This window comes from Podarcis cretensis (genome assembly GCF_951804945.1).
Source record: "Podarcis cretensis genome assembly, chromosome: 17".
Lineage (NCBI taxonomy): Eukaryota > Metazoa > Chordata > Lepidosauria > Squamata > Lacertidae > Podarcis > Podarcis cretensis.
Window position 1 is genome coordinate 10011121 of NC_137187.1, and position 13519 is coordinate 10024639.

The 13519-nt window shown below is 45.7% G+C and overlaps 1 protein-coding gene across 1 annotated transcript in view; it reads left to right on the forward strand.

The window, feature by feature from the left end:
* The window catches only part of EPHA1 (EPH receptor A1), an 88791-nt gene that overhangs the window by 53204 nt on the left and 22068 nt on the right, over positions 1-13519 (forward strand). Inside the window, exons 5-6 of the mRNA XM_079959250.1 lie at positions 8865-9020; positions 9175-9513. Of these exons, the coding sequence (XP_079815376.1) occupies positions 8865-9020; positions 9175-9513 (495 nt within the window). The remainder of the gene's footprint in view (positions 1-8864; positions 9021-9174; positions 9514-13519) is intronic.

Genomic DNA, 13519 nt, shown 5'->3' on the forward strand with positions numbered 1-13519 from the left:
GCTCAGCCAGTTTTTCCACTTAGCTGCTAGCATTACTGCTTTCATTCCACCCTCCTGGGTTGGGAGCCGTCCCTTGGAAGGGGACGGGGAATCATCCTGCCCAGGCAGGTCCTCTCTGCACCCGCCCAGGTAGTAGCTGACACACAAACTACTCCCTTACCCAGTTCAGGCAAAGACAAAGGCAGAGGTGGCTTGAGAGAGCGAGTTCAAGGAATTATCCCTGTTTCTCAAACCTGTGGGGATGAGTTAGTGCAGTGTTTCCCAACCTTGGGCCTCCAGCTGTTTTTGGACTACAACTCCCATCATCCCTAGCTAGCAAGACCAGTGGTCAGGGATGAAGGGAATTGTAGTTCAAAAACAGCTGGAGGCCCAAGGTTGGGAAACACTGAGTTAGTGGACTTGGAGGGCAAAGTAAAAATGGAGGCCTTCCTGAAGAGAAAAGGCACATGGAACAATGGCAATTGACACATGAGAACTGCTGGTTTTAGGCTGTGCACACACAGCGTTTTATTCTAGAATCAATGGAGATGGAGTGTCGTATTTTTCGCTCTATAAGACGTACCAGACCACAAGACGCACCTAGTTTTTGGAGGAGGAAAACAAGAAAAAAAATATTCTGAGTCCCAGAAGCCAGAACAGCAAGAGGGATTGCTGCGCGGTGAAAGCAGCGATCCCTCTTGCTGTTCTGGCTTCTGGGATAGCTGTGCAGCCTGCATTCGCTCCATAAGATGCACACACATTTCCCCTTACTTTTTAGGAGGGAAAAAGTGTGTCTTATAGAGGCAAAAATACGGTACTTGTTTCTCTCCCCCCCCCATCTATTCCACACACAATCTAGATCTATTGCATATTTATTTGCCCCTGAAAAGCGCAAAATGGTGGGTGGTTTATCTCCCACCAAGAGTGGGGAGCAATATGTGGCTTCTGCACAGGGCAATCCAACATAGGATCTCTGTGTTATACAGATGGGCTGTCAATCACAATGGTTGACATTTAGCTAGCATCTTTCTAAAAAGAGGGTTCCCACACACATGCGCACATTTGTATGTATGCACATGTGTGTGAGCAATCGCACACAGTTTTTAAGATGGTGCTTTCACGATGCTGTCCGCTTTCGCCTTTTCAAACCATCCGCCACGCCGTGATGGGAAATTGTTTCTTTTGTTCAGAAAGGGTTCTTGCCAGCTCCCAAAGACTCACAATAAAAGGCATGCAGATTTGGCTGTTCTCCTGGTATCTCTCTGTCCCAGGTGTCTCAGACTGGCAGCAGACCTGGGTGTTCACTTCTAAGATCAGGTCTGGATCCAAACCTTTTGCTGGACCCACCCAGTGTTGGCAGAGTGCCAGAGGTACTCCTTTTGGCCTTTGTTCCAGGATCAGGGTGACGCCACTTCCAAACAGGAGCACACAAAGAGCTGAAGTGTGGGACGGGACGCGGGGGGGGGTTGTACAACTCTGACCTTAGCTCTGACTTGGGGTGGGCGGAGAAGATGGAAATACTAAGGGAAGTCTTCTTGGACTTTAATTTGGGTTGCCATGGAGGGTGAAAGGAAATGGCAGATCTAGCTAGTAAGGCTAGCTAGCTGTGATCATAGCTGCTGTCTGTTCTGTGCTTAAACTTTCAAGAAGTAAAATTTAAAAACGTTTGCATAAATGTACTCTTACGTGCGGCTTTCCTAGTGCTTGACCCAGAAACTGCAGTTTGCGGCAAGTCCAATGTGTACCTATTGGTATTTAAAGTCCTTACTGTATTTTTTGCTCTCTAGGACTCACTTTTTCCCTCCTAAAAAGTAAGGGGAAATGTGTGTGTGTCTTATGGAGTGAATGCAGGCTGCACAGCTATCACAGAAGCCAGAACAGCATGAGGGATTGCTGCTTTCACTGCGCAGCGATCCCTCATGCTGTTCTGGTTTCTGAGATTCAGAATAACTTTTTTCTTGTTTTCCTCCTCCAAAAACTAGGTGCGTCTTCTGGTCTGGTGCATCTTATAGAGTGAAAAATACAGTAAGAGCTTGAGAACAGTGTACCTGCAGGATTGCCTTATGCCAAACTTGGCCCTCCAGCTGTTTTGGGACTACAACTCCCATCATCCCTAGTTAACAGGACCAGTGGTCAGGGATGATGGGAATTGTAGTCCCAAAACAGCTGAAAGGCCAAGTTTGGCCACGCCTGCCTAATGCCATATGTGTCCACTTGATCACCTCGATCTGCAGAACTGGCATTGTTACTGGTGCCACATAATACTCATTCCATAGTTGTATGAAATGGGTCTTTTAGCGTGGCAGGACTCCCTACCTATAGTCATTAGGCAGGCGCCTTCGCTGTACTCTTATCAGTGCCTACTTAAAACTTTTTTGTTTAAGTGAGCCCGTCTTGAGATTCCAGACACATAATTGTTGCAGGGTGTGTACACACAAACACACACACATGTTAAATTATTAATTATTTTTAAATGTTCTGAACTGTTTTTACTGATAATTTTAATATTTCTTTGTAAACTGCCTAGTGGTTTTATGACATTCAGGCAGGATATACATTTTGTTAAATAAATAAATAAATAAATAAATAAATAAATAAATAAATAAATAAATAAATAAATTGTTGGACACAGGGTTCTGTGTAACCTGACCAAATTATGCAATATATATGCAAAATTAATTTGCATAGTTTATTTTGCATTAGCTTGACCATTGGGAAGAGGCAGATATCGAGCTTTTCAGAGCTAGAATACCTTTTTAACCAGGTCTTTGGTTGATTTGATTGACATCCTATACCCTTTTAAAATGTGGGGGTTTTTTTGGGGGGTGTTATTGGGTTGTTGTTTTGATTTTGATTATATATTTTGTGGTTTTATATTTGGATTTTGTTCTATGAACCACCCTGAGACCTCCAGGTATAGGGTGATATATAAATTAAAACAGCAGCAGCAACAACTCCCTTCTTTTGAATGCAGAAAGCCATAGTGAGCCAGGCTTTCATCATAGGCTTGGCGTATAGGTCTATCCTTAATCATCTCAGAGATATTCTGAGCCTCTTTTCTGAATTTTCAGCTTTGATTTAAAAATCTAAAAATAAATCTGTACCCTTTTTTACTTTCAGGGTAAAAAGAAAAGAAAAGCAGTATTTCTGTGAAGTAATAAATCTGCCCCTGATTTCTGGTGCTCTGGTCAATTAATGCACTGGGATAACTGACAAACCCTTGGCGAAATTGTGGTTAGCAATTTATTAAAACTATATCTGAAGATTACTGCTATCTAAGGTTTATTGTTGTTTCACATTGGACCCCCTCAAAGTTACAGCGATGGGTGTTCTATTGAAGCTTCCTTAGACTCTGGAGGTTTCACGAGGCATTGCTTTCAAGCTTGTCTTTACAGGCGTAAACTCTAGAAATGTGCCCTTTGTTCGTTTAAAATGAAAGCTGGGGTTCTCGGGGAGCTGAATTTGGAGCCCACCAGCGCATTGTGTGGCATTTTCATACTTGATACAGAATAGACGCAACCACAGCCATGGCCTTTTCTGTGGGTACAGAAAAGAACAGGGGAGGACAGGAAGGGATTAAGTCAGTGCCTCTGTGGTGTTGCTCTTGAAAAGGGAATGTTGACTCCTTCCTTGGGGTGAGTGCCTTTCGGTCTCGGTTGCAAAGGTAAATTTCTTTTTTCTTTCTTTTTTTAAATGGCAGATTGTGCTGACCCCTAAAAGAGTATAAGGAACTGTGAGACAAGAGGTGAATTTATATACAGCACTTACAGTCATATCTCTTGTTACGTTTGGTTCAGGTTACTTCATTTCAGGTTGCGTCCCACGGTGACCCGGAAGTAACAGGACGGGTTGCTTCCGGGTTTCGCCGCTCACGCATGCGCAGATGCTCAGAATGACATCACACGCATGCGCAGAAGCGATGAATCGCGACCCACAGGTGCAGGCTACGTTCTGCACATGATGTGAACGAGGCTCCAGAACGGATCCCGTTCGCAACCAGAGATACCACTGTAATTACATTTTTGTCTTTATTTATCTGTAGGGAAGGTTAGAGCAGCTTGCGATGGGGAGTCCCCCAATTCAGAGCGTTGATAAGGCTGAGACCTGCTTAGCTTTGATAACAGACCCCCTACCCAGGGGAGGGGTCAATTCTCCCCACCCTGCATATAGAATCATAGAATGGTAGAGTCGGAAATGATTCTGAGGATCATCTAGTCCAACCCCCCGAAACGCAGGAATATGCAGTTGTCTCTTATGGGGATCAAACCTGCAACCTTGGCATTATCAGCACCAACTGAGCCGTAACATGCCATGTCTGAGTGGAGATGGGAACCGCTGGCTTGTAGGAGCACAGAGGCAGCATGGGGGTTAGTCAGAAAAGGTTCTTCCTTTCCCTAACGGGGAACCTTCGCTCTGCTGCTCTAAGTGAGCTAAGGTGGGAAGCTCCCTTCTCTTCCTTCGATTTAATGAGCCCATACAGGCCTCGTTAAAGATAATTGCTGGGTGGTGGTGGTTGAGCTGGTGCCACTGTCTGCCACCCCCACACTGGGGAGGGGTGTCTCTGCCTGATGTTTAGCCTTCCCAGGTTGCACCCGATTTCCTGTCTGCCTGTCTGCCTAAGGAGCTTAGTCCCTTGGCAAGCCACAGGATCGGGCCCAGTTGTCCCTGCAGCTACTGCAGAACAAAAAGAACCTGTGACCCTCCCTATTCGCTGTAGGTTTTTGCAGTGCTATTTTTCTCGAAAAACAGGTGCCGGAACTCACCATGAAGGCCTCCCTTGTCCTCTTATAATGGCATACCCTCCAACGTTTCTCTAATAAAAATAGGAACGCCCTATTCCTCCTCCTCCTCCTCCTTCTTACAGTCCATACCTCTTGTTACGTTCAGTTCAGGTTACGTCTTTTCAGGTTGCGTCCCGCGGAGACCCGGAAGTACCAGAAAGGGTTATTTCTGGGTTTCGCCACTCGCTCATGCGCAGAGGCTCAAAATGACGTCATGTGCAGAAGCGGCGAATCGCGACCCATGCATGCACAGGTGCAGGTTGCGTTCTGCTCATGTTGTGAACAGATCCCGTTCGCAACCAGAGGTACCACTATATTATTATTATTACCCTGCCCATTTGACTGGGTTGCCCCAGCCACTGTGGGTGGCTTCCAACACATATAAAAGCATAATAAAATATTAAACGTTAAAAAGCTTCCCTATACAGGGAAGCTGCCTTCAGATGGCTTGGGGGTCAGATAACTCCATAGCCTCCAACATTTCTCTGATGGAAATAGAGATGTCCTAAGGAAAAGCGGACATTCCGGGATCAAATCAGAAACCTGGATGGCTTCCGCAAATCTGGGTCTGTCCCTGGGAAATAAGAACACTTGGAGGGTCTGTAATGGCAACGGCGCCCACCTGAGAGGTGTTGGAACTGAGGTCCCGTGAGTTATGGCTGGTGGGGAAAGCTCTGGTGAAAAACTCCTTAAATTTTGATAGGCTGAGGCTCCCATGACACTCTGTGAAGAGGTTCCTCTGACGGACTCTTGCCATGTGGGGAATTTGGTTTATTTGTCACACCCCTAAAAAGTTACACTATGTGACAAACCCATGTTTGCAAAAAATAATAAAAAAATAAATAAGGCACTCGGGTGTGTTTTGCGCATTATGCAGTGACCAACTCAGGTTTCCCACAGAATGTACACCTGACAACAACAGTGTCGTCTGGGGCTTGTTGTCAGGTGTACATTCTGTGGGAAACCTGAGTTGGTCACTGCATAATGCGCAAAACACACCCGAGCGCCTTATTTGTAAGAGCCAATGCTCACCTCAGGGCAAACTGACTGAGCATAGGCACAACACCCAGCAATTTATGTGTTCCTCCGAGGAAATAAACCTGTCTGCTCTGAATTAATCCATCCCAGTTTAATCAGAAGTAATTAGCTCCTGTATTCCAAGGCAGAGCAATCCCAGAAACTGGGGGGGGGGGGGGAGAGAGGTGGGTGGCATTGGAGGAGGAGTTGAACTACAGGTGGCCTCCAGCACATAGCATGCTTCCGCTTTTCCTGTAGGTTCAAAGTGTATAGTCATCTGCGTTCGTTGCATATGAGAAAGGAATCCCTCAGATCTTGTTTTCGCTGAGGCGATAAACCTTTGTCTGAATTATACTGCTCCAGACAGCGAACGAGGGCTTACACAGCCAAATGCTCGCCGGTCCAGGAGAAAATAAATTTCTGTGTGGAAAGCTAGCAGGTCAGGGAGGAGGATAAGATTTCCAGAGGGCTAACCGCATTAGTCCGTTGCAGCAAAAATGACAAAAGGCGCTGTGGCACTTTAAAGATTATGGCATAAGGTTTTGTGGACTGTAGCCCACTTCATCTGGTGTAATCCTCAGTCAGCAAGTATATATGAGTGCAAAGGAAAAATATGGAGAAATTGGAGTTTGGTGGCAGTGTAGTTTTTTTAATGTGCAGGAATCCTGCTTTCTTTGTGAGGGAGCATTCAACCCTGTGGAATCTCCCAACCGCATTCCGAAGTGGTATAGTCCTCCCGAGACAGGTTTACACTTGGCCCCAGACAATCTAGTTTCAATTGGTTGCCACCATGTGGTGAATCTGGATGCCATTAGGGTGGGGAATAATTAACCCAATATCCGAATACCTGGGCAAATTCATGAGTGCGGCTTGGGGAAAAAATGGGTACTGTATATTTATGTCACTCTGGAGAAGACAAAGGGCTCCGAAGGGAGCGTCTGCTTTCATAGGACAGTGGGTGCTGCCACCTGCTGTTTACCTTGTAGTTTTTGTGGTTTTTTTAAACCAATTCTTGCCCGATTTCCATTCCATTCCCTCCCTGTGGTGACATAATCCTGTTGGCGCCTGTTGCCTGCATTCCTAGTTCACCTTTGCTCCTTCCCCAGGTCGGCAGCACTCCCTTTGTGACACCCACACAATTTCCCGCCCTGTTTTCATGTCTGCGGAAGTAAGAACCAGTTCTCTGCCATGCACAGCGGCGGCTCTCGGTTAATACGTGAGAGAAACACATTGGGGCATTTAGGGTAAGGAAAGGTGCCCCAGAAAAATGAGGCTGCAGAGAGGTGACCTCCTAATTATGGGCACAGACTGGGCAAAGCACTGGGGAAAGTGAGGTGGAGACAAAAGTATGATTCTTGGAGTCAGAAGGGACCCCCCAGGTCATCTAGTCCAACCCCGTGTAATGCAGGAATCTCAGCTAGATCCTGCTTGACAGATGGCCCTCCAACCTCTGCTTAAAAAAACCTGCAAGGAATGAGAGTCCACCACCTCCCGGGGGGGGGGGGTCTGTTCCGCTGGAACTCACATCGATAGAATCCTAAGCATACGATTCAAAGACAAGATTAATGCCATATCCATCCTAAATCTATCGCCTCAAGAAAAGTGTCGGTGCCACTCCTCATTTCCTCTGCATTTGATATAACCCAGCTTCAAACAGAACTCCTCCAAATCAATTGACATCGTTTTCAGCCACTACTGTAGCTTCTAAGATTTCAGCAGTTTCGTTACTCATAAACTTCCAAGCATGTACTTGCAGCCATAAGAATTCCAATCCCCATTACAAATGAAAGATGCAGAGACTCCCAATTCTATCTGAGACCATGGCAGGAGCAAATTGTTAAAGTTGCAGGCACACACTCGATGGTTCTGTTTTGGTGGCTCACCAGACATGCAGTGTTTATTTTTATTTTCAAAATGAACATCAGGGATAACTGTTAGAATTCCTGCTCTGTGATTGCAGTCATGGGATTGTTGTCTATCACTTGACGGTATATGTTTTGACTCCACAGAGTGGGAAGTGACCGAAACAGGATGTTTGTGTTACTGTGTTCTGTGAAGTGGGATTATTGTCCTTTGTTCATTCTCTTTGCTGTCTGATGCTAGAGAGAGAGGGAGCCATGTTGCAATGCTCTGTGTGTGTTTATATGTAAATAAAGTAGATTAGCCTAAATGCTGAGTTGCTGAGGTCTGTTACGCAAACTCTGTGGATCCCTAAGTGTGCCCGTGTCAGTTGGCATCCCTGTGATGTTCGGGCTGAAGAAAACTTTTGAAGCTCCTGAATGATCGACCAGGAGGGAGCGAACATGCCAGTCAGATATGTGTCTCTGCCAGGGTCCTACTCGAGTGTAGGCTGAGCTCCTGACAATAACTACAGGACAAACCCCTTCTAGTTTGGTCCTCAAGTGCCTCTAGTACCATATTATATGCTTTTCTGGCACTCCAGCAGAACTGTAGCATAAATGGAGCCCAAATTTTTGCCACCAACAAAATGTTCCCCATGTTTCTCACCTACTGCTGGAACGGCATCCTGAGGCCCTGGACACTTAAAAGCCACAGCTTCCTGCTTGGCTCAAGCCAACATGCCTCCTGGTGCACAACACCCAGCCAATCAGAGCTCCACTTTCTGCTGAGAACTCCCAGCGGCAGCCCATTGCTACCTCAACACACAAAGCCAAGTGTAAACCTAGCCAGAATTGGGTGGGTAAAAGTATAGCAGGAGACAGGTCATCCATTTTGGGTAGTGTTGGTGAGAATATAGGCATGAAGAAGAGAGTATGGGGAGAGCAGAGAAGTGGCGGTCAATAGATATTGAAAATTATCCAAAGGGGACTTAAGTATGAGATGATCTTGCTCCTTGACAAGGAATGAAGATCTCCAACTCCTCTGTGAAGTTAGAAACAAGATATGTCCCATGCATGGTGACATCTTGAGGGATGAGGTTCTGCACCTCTTGCTGGGTGCTTGTATTCCTAAATAATTGCATTCCTAAACTGTATTTTAAAAGAAATGGGTATAGCCAAAATGTATGGTTATTTGCATCTGCTTAAGTTAGCTACTTGGGACTTAATCTGCTTCTCCTTTCCACAGCCTGTCAGCCAGGGTTCTATCGTCACTCGCTGAAGACTGACCAGTGCCTCAAATGCCCTCCAAACAGCTTCTCCAGTTCTCCTGCTGCCACAAGCTGCCCCTGCCTCGAAAACTTCTTTCGGACTCCCGCTGAGGACGAAACTGCTGCTTGTACTCGTAAGTCCTGGGTGGGAGTACTGTGGTCCTCCAGATGAGCAGGTGGAACCTCGTTCGCACCTACTTGAAAAATGCACCTACGTAGGTACAGATAGGGTTAGAATCTCTTTGCAGGATTGTACTTTTAACACGCTGCCTCCTTTTGCCTTTCCAGGCCCCCCTTCGGCTCCTCACAATGTCACCGTACTTATTGAGGGGACTGAGGTCACCCTTTCGTGGCAGGCACCCACGGATCAGGGTGGGCGCCAAGACCTCTCCTACAGCGTCTCCTGCCAGCGTTGCAGTTCCCCAAAGTGCAGACCTTGCGAGAGCAGCGTGACTTTTTCTCCCGGCGCCCTAGACCTCACCCAGGAGAGTGTGGTTGTGAGCGGCCTGGAGGCTTTCACCAATTACAGCTTCGTTGTTCGGGCTCATAATGGTGTGTCAGAGCTCAGCCCTGCCTTGCACAGCAGCAGCACCAGCTCTCCTGTCCGGGTTTTGGTGGGCCACGCAGGTGAGTCGCTGCGACGTATATGGGGAAGAGGAAGTGAGCACAACCAAAGCAAATAAAAGTTGTAGCAGCAGCCGAGCTGCATTTTCCCCTTACACTGCACTGATTAGTTAATTGCAAATGAGTGTGTGCAGGGGGCAAATTTACAGTTCTTAGATCAGTGATGGCCAGACTTTTGTTTTTGGCCTACAACTCCCATCATCCCTAGCTAACAGGACCAGTGGTCAGGGATGATGGGAATTGAAGTCCCAAAACAGCTGGAAGGCCGTTTGACCATAACTGTCTTAGATGCTTGGATCCTGACGAAATCTGAGGTACTGTAGGGGCTAAAAGTATGAGCTGTGAGCAAGGGAGTCCTTGACTTTCTTCATGTTCCAGCCATGAACTTTTTAGCAGACCCTCCAAGTGTCCTTATTTTCCAGAGACAGTCCTGGTTTCTGATTTGATCCCAGAATGTCCCGCTTTTCCTTGGGACACCTCTATTTTCATCAGAGAAATGTTGGAGGGTATGGGAGTTGTGCAACCCCTGAGCTAAGGAGATAAGTAACTATACAACCTTTAGAAGACATCTGAAAGCAGTCTTGTATAGGGAGGTTTTTAAATGTTTAATGTTTTATTATGTTTTTGTGTATGTTTGGAAACCGCCCAGAGTGCCTGGGTCAACCCAGTCAGATGGGCTGTTATTATTGTTATTATTATGCAACAGGACATCCCTATTTTCATCGGAGAAATGTTGGAGGGTCTGCATTAGGCAGCACTAAGGCTTCCCACTCTCTTTGTCAGCCTCAGTTCCCTACCCACACGACAGTATGGGAATCATAGTCCTGCTATAAAGGGCTGGTGTATGGCAGAATGGGGGGTGGGGCTCCAATTGCTGCTGGTCTCCGGCTCCAGTCAGTCTCAGAAAGCTTAGCCAACAGCCAGGAATGATGGGAGTTGTAGTCCATCAACATCTTATCACAGGCTCCCCACCTCCGGTGAAAGGAATGTTGAGGTAATGGCTGTAAAGCATTGGCAGTCCTCAAGAGAGAGATACGTAATTGCTGAGCAGGGTGCTGTATTTTGTCAACACAATTTCTCTGTTGTACCGGATATGACATTTGTCCAGTATTTAAAGCTCAGTGGTTTATTGTCTAGGGTGGGGGTGGAATGCTGGTCTCTAGATTATTGTAACGTAGATGCTCTTCAGCCTCTTATGCATCCGAGTCACTCTTGCCAGAACTCTTATCGTTCTGTTTGCTTTATGAAGGCAACAGAATTAGAAGCTTATTTGTGTTCACCCAAGCTAACAAAATCATTTCCCATATCCCTGTCAGGCCTTTCCATCCCCATTTGTGGCCACTATCACAAACCGTGTACAGTGGTACCTCGGGTTGCAAACACTTCGGGTTACTAACCCGGAAGTAGTACCTCGGGTTAAGAACTTTACCTCAGAAGACTTCCGGGTCGGCGCCATCGCCGAATGGCGGACTCCCTCCGAGCTCCGGAGGGAGTCGGCTGGGTAGGGGTCGGGTCCTGCCGTGCCGGCGACGCGGGGACCCTCAAAAACCATGGGCGGAGATGCCCATGGACTTGGTGACTCGGCGGGCACCGTTTGCGCCCCCCCGACCCGCGAAGGAGCCTTTTTAAAGGCTGCGGAGCGGGTGACGGGGGGGTGTGGTGCTGTGAGTCCAATGCTTCCCCTGCCCAGCGAAGCCGCATGCCATTCAGCGGAGAGCAACAACTTCTTCTTTGAAAATTTCGGATTTGGACTAAAAGGAACAACCCGTGAGTAAATTGATTGGACTTAAAAGGGAAATTTGATCTTTGAATTTGGAGCGAGCGGGGGGAGTGCAAAAAGGAAGTCCGCCCCCCCCCGTTGTAGATGGCTCAACACAAGGATTTGACAACTAAGATCGAGAGATTAACTTGTTTACCTGAAAAAAAAATTTAACTTCACGAAGGGAAATTACAATAATTGTGCTGGAGGAGAAGACTGATTTGTGGGAACTAAAATGCAACCCCCCCGGGAACCGGGAACGATCCGCTATGAGAGACTGGTGAAGAGACACAGAAACTTTGACAGCTGTCAAAGTAGCTGTCAAAGCAGGAAAATAAAAGAGAACTTTGTTACGATGGCTTTGCTGGTTAGATTTGTTACAATTTGGACATAAATTATTGGAAATAAAGGCAACAAGTTATTTGATTTTTGGGTCTGATTTTGAAAGAAATTAAGTTACCATATTCCCTCTAGAGGGAGGCTGGGACATTGCAACAGTAGCAGCAAGTGGAAAAATACTATGAATTTGAGCAGGATCTGTTATCTCTTGGGAAAGCTGCAAAAACGAAGCATTATTTTGTCTACAGAGGTTTCTATACTAAAGGAGACAATGGATTTATCTATTGAAGAAAGGAAGGGACTTGATGCAAGTTATGTTCCTGAATAACAAAAGCCTCTGTGGAGAACAAGAAGTTTCTGAATTAGAAGGTTTCTGCAGCAGAACAGGAAAAAGCAACCTGAGGAATAAGAGCTGGACCAAATTTGAAGCCGGAGTATTTGGAACATCCAGACTTTAAAAGGACCAAGAAATAGAATTTAAGTTAGACTCTTAAACATAGAGGTCTGGATGGAAGAACAATGACTTTTTCTGAGAGTTTTTTCGAGATTGGACTTTCTGAAATTAAAAGCTATCAAAAGACGGCAAAGTGGAGTTGAGATATAGACGTGGATACACCAGGCTGGCAGTAGACAATGAATGAACTTTGGGGATTGGAACCGGGGAATGGGGTGGGGGGAGAGATTTGGAATCCAAAGGCTGTAAAATTATATATTATTTCTTTCTTTTCTTTTTTCATGTTTGTTGTTTGAAAATAGGGGAATTCGTGGAAGGGAAATGGGGTCGATCTTAGGGAATTATATAAAATATAAGGAGAAATGGTTCATTAAGATAAATAAGATAAATTAATTTGGAATAAATGGGTTATTTAAAATTACAAATAAGGTTTTAAAATTTGGGGTAAGAATCTGTGGAATCAATTTAAGGGAAATGGAATACAAGAGGGGGAGGGGGGGGAAGTCCGGGAAAGATGCCACTGAAACCAAGTGTAAATCATATTTGTTTTTTCTTTCTTTCTTGCTATCTTTCCTTTTTATTCTGGAAAATTTTTAATAAATATTATTAAAAAAAAAAAAAGAACTTTACCTCAGGATGAGAACAGAAATTGCGTGCTGGCGGCACGGCAGCAGCGGGAGGCCCCATTAGCTAAAGTGGTGCTTCAGGTTAAGAACAGTTTCAGGTTAAGAACGGACCTCCGGAACGAATTAAGTTCTCAACCCGAGGTACCACTGTATTTAATCTGCAAAACCTTTGTTGTGGATGCATCAGTGAAATAGGAAAGTTGATTCTTCAGTCTAAGAGTTGCCAGGCAAAATGGCAAAATTTGTTTTGAGTTCCCTGGTGCCATCATAAACACATGAACTGCTCCTTCTACCGTGTGTGTGTGTGTGTGTGTGTGTGCACGTGTGTGTGTGTGTTTTTAAAGAGTCAGATTTTTATGCTGCAGAAAGCAATTTATAAAGAGAGGTGGTCTTTTTGAATGCAGAGTTAATCCAGGACATATCTAAGGCAGGTTGTGGCACAGATAGCATTTGTGGTTTCTTCTCTGAAGTCTGTGGGCTTCCCAGAAACAAAAGTGATGTTGGAAATTCACACCCTTGTGCCTCAAGATGCCTTTAAGAGTTGTGTCATTCTTAGAAATGCATTTCTGTGTACAAGAAGCAGTATCCAAAAAGTGGAAGGAAGTGAAGTCAAATAGGAGCGAAAGTATGTGTGAAGGATGCTAGCAAGTTCTGACCCATGGGTCTCCTGGTCTGCTGCTCTAATGGCAGCCCAAATGTGGCCCTAGAGACAGCCGCCTTACTTTGGCTCAGAGAAGGGCAAGCTCTGTGCAGAATTTGTTAGGTTTAGCCAATCTGCTGCTAACTGGGCAGAGTCAGGAAAAGCAATGAGATCCAGAGCTTTCACTAAGG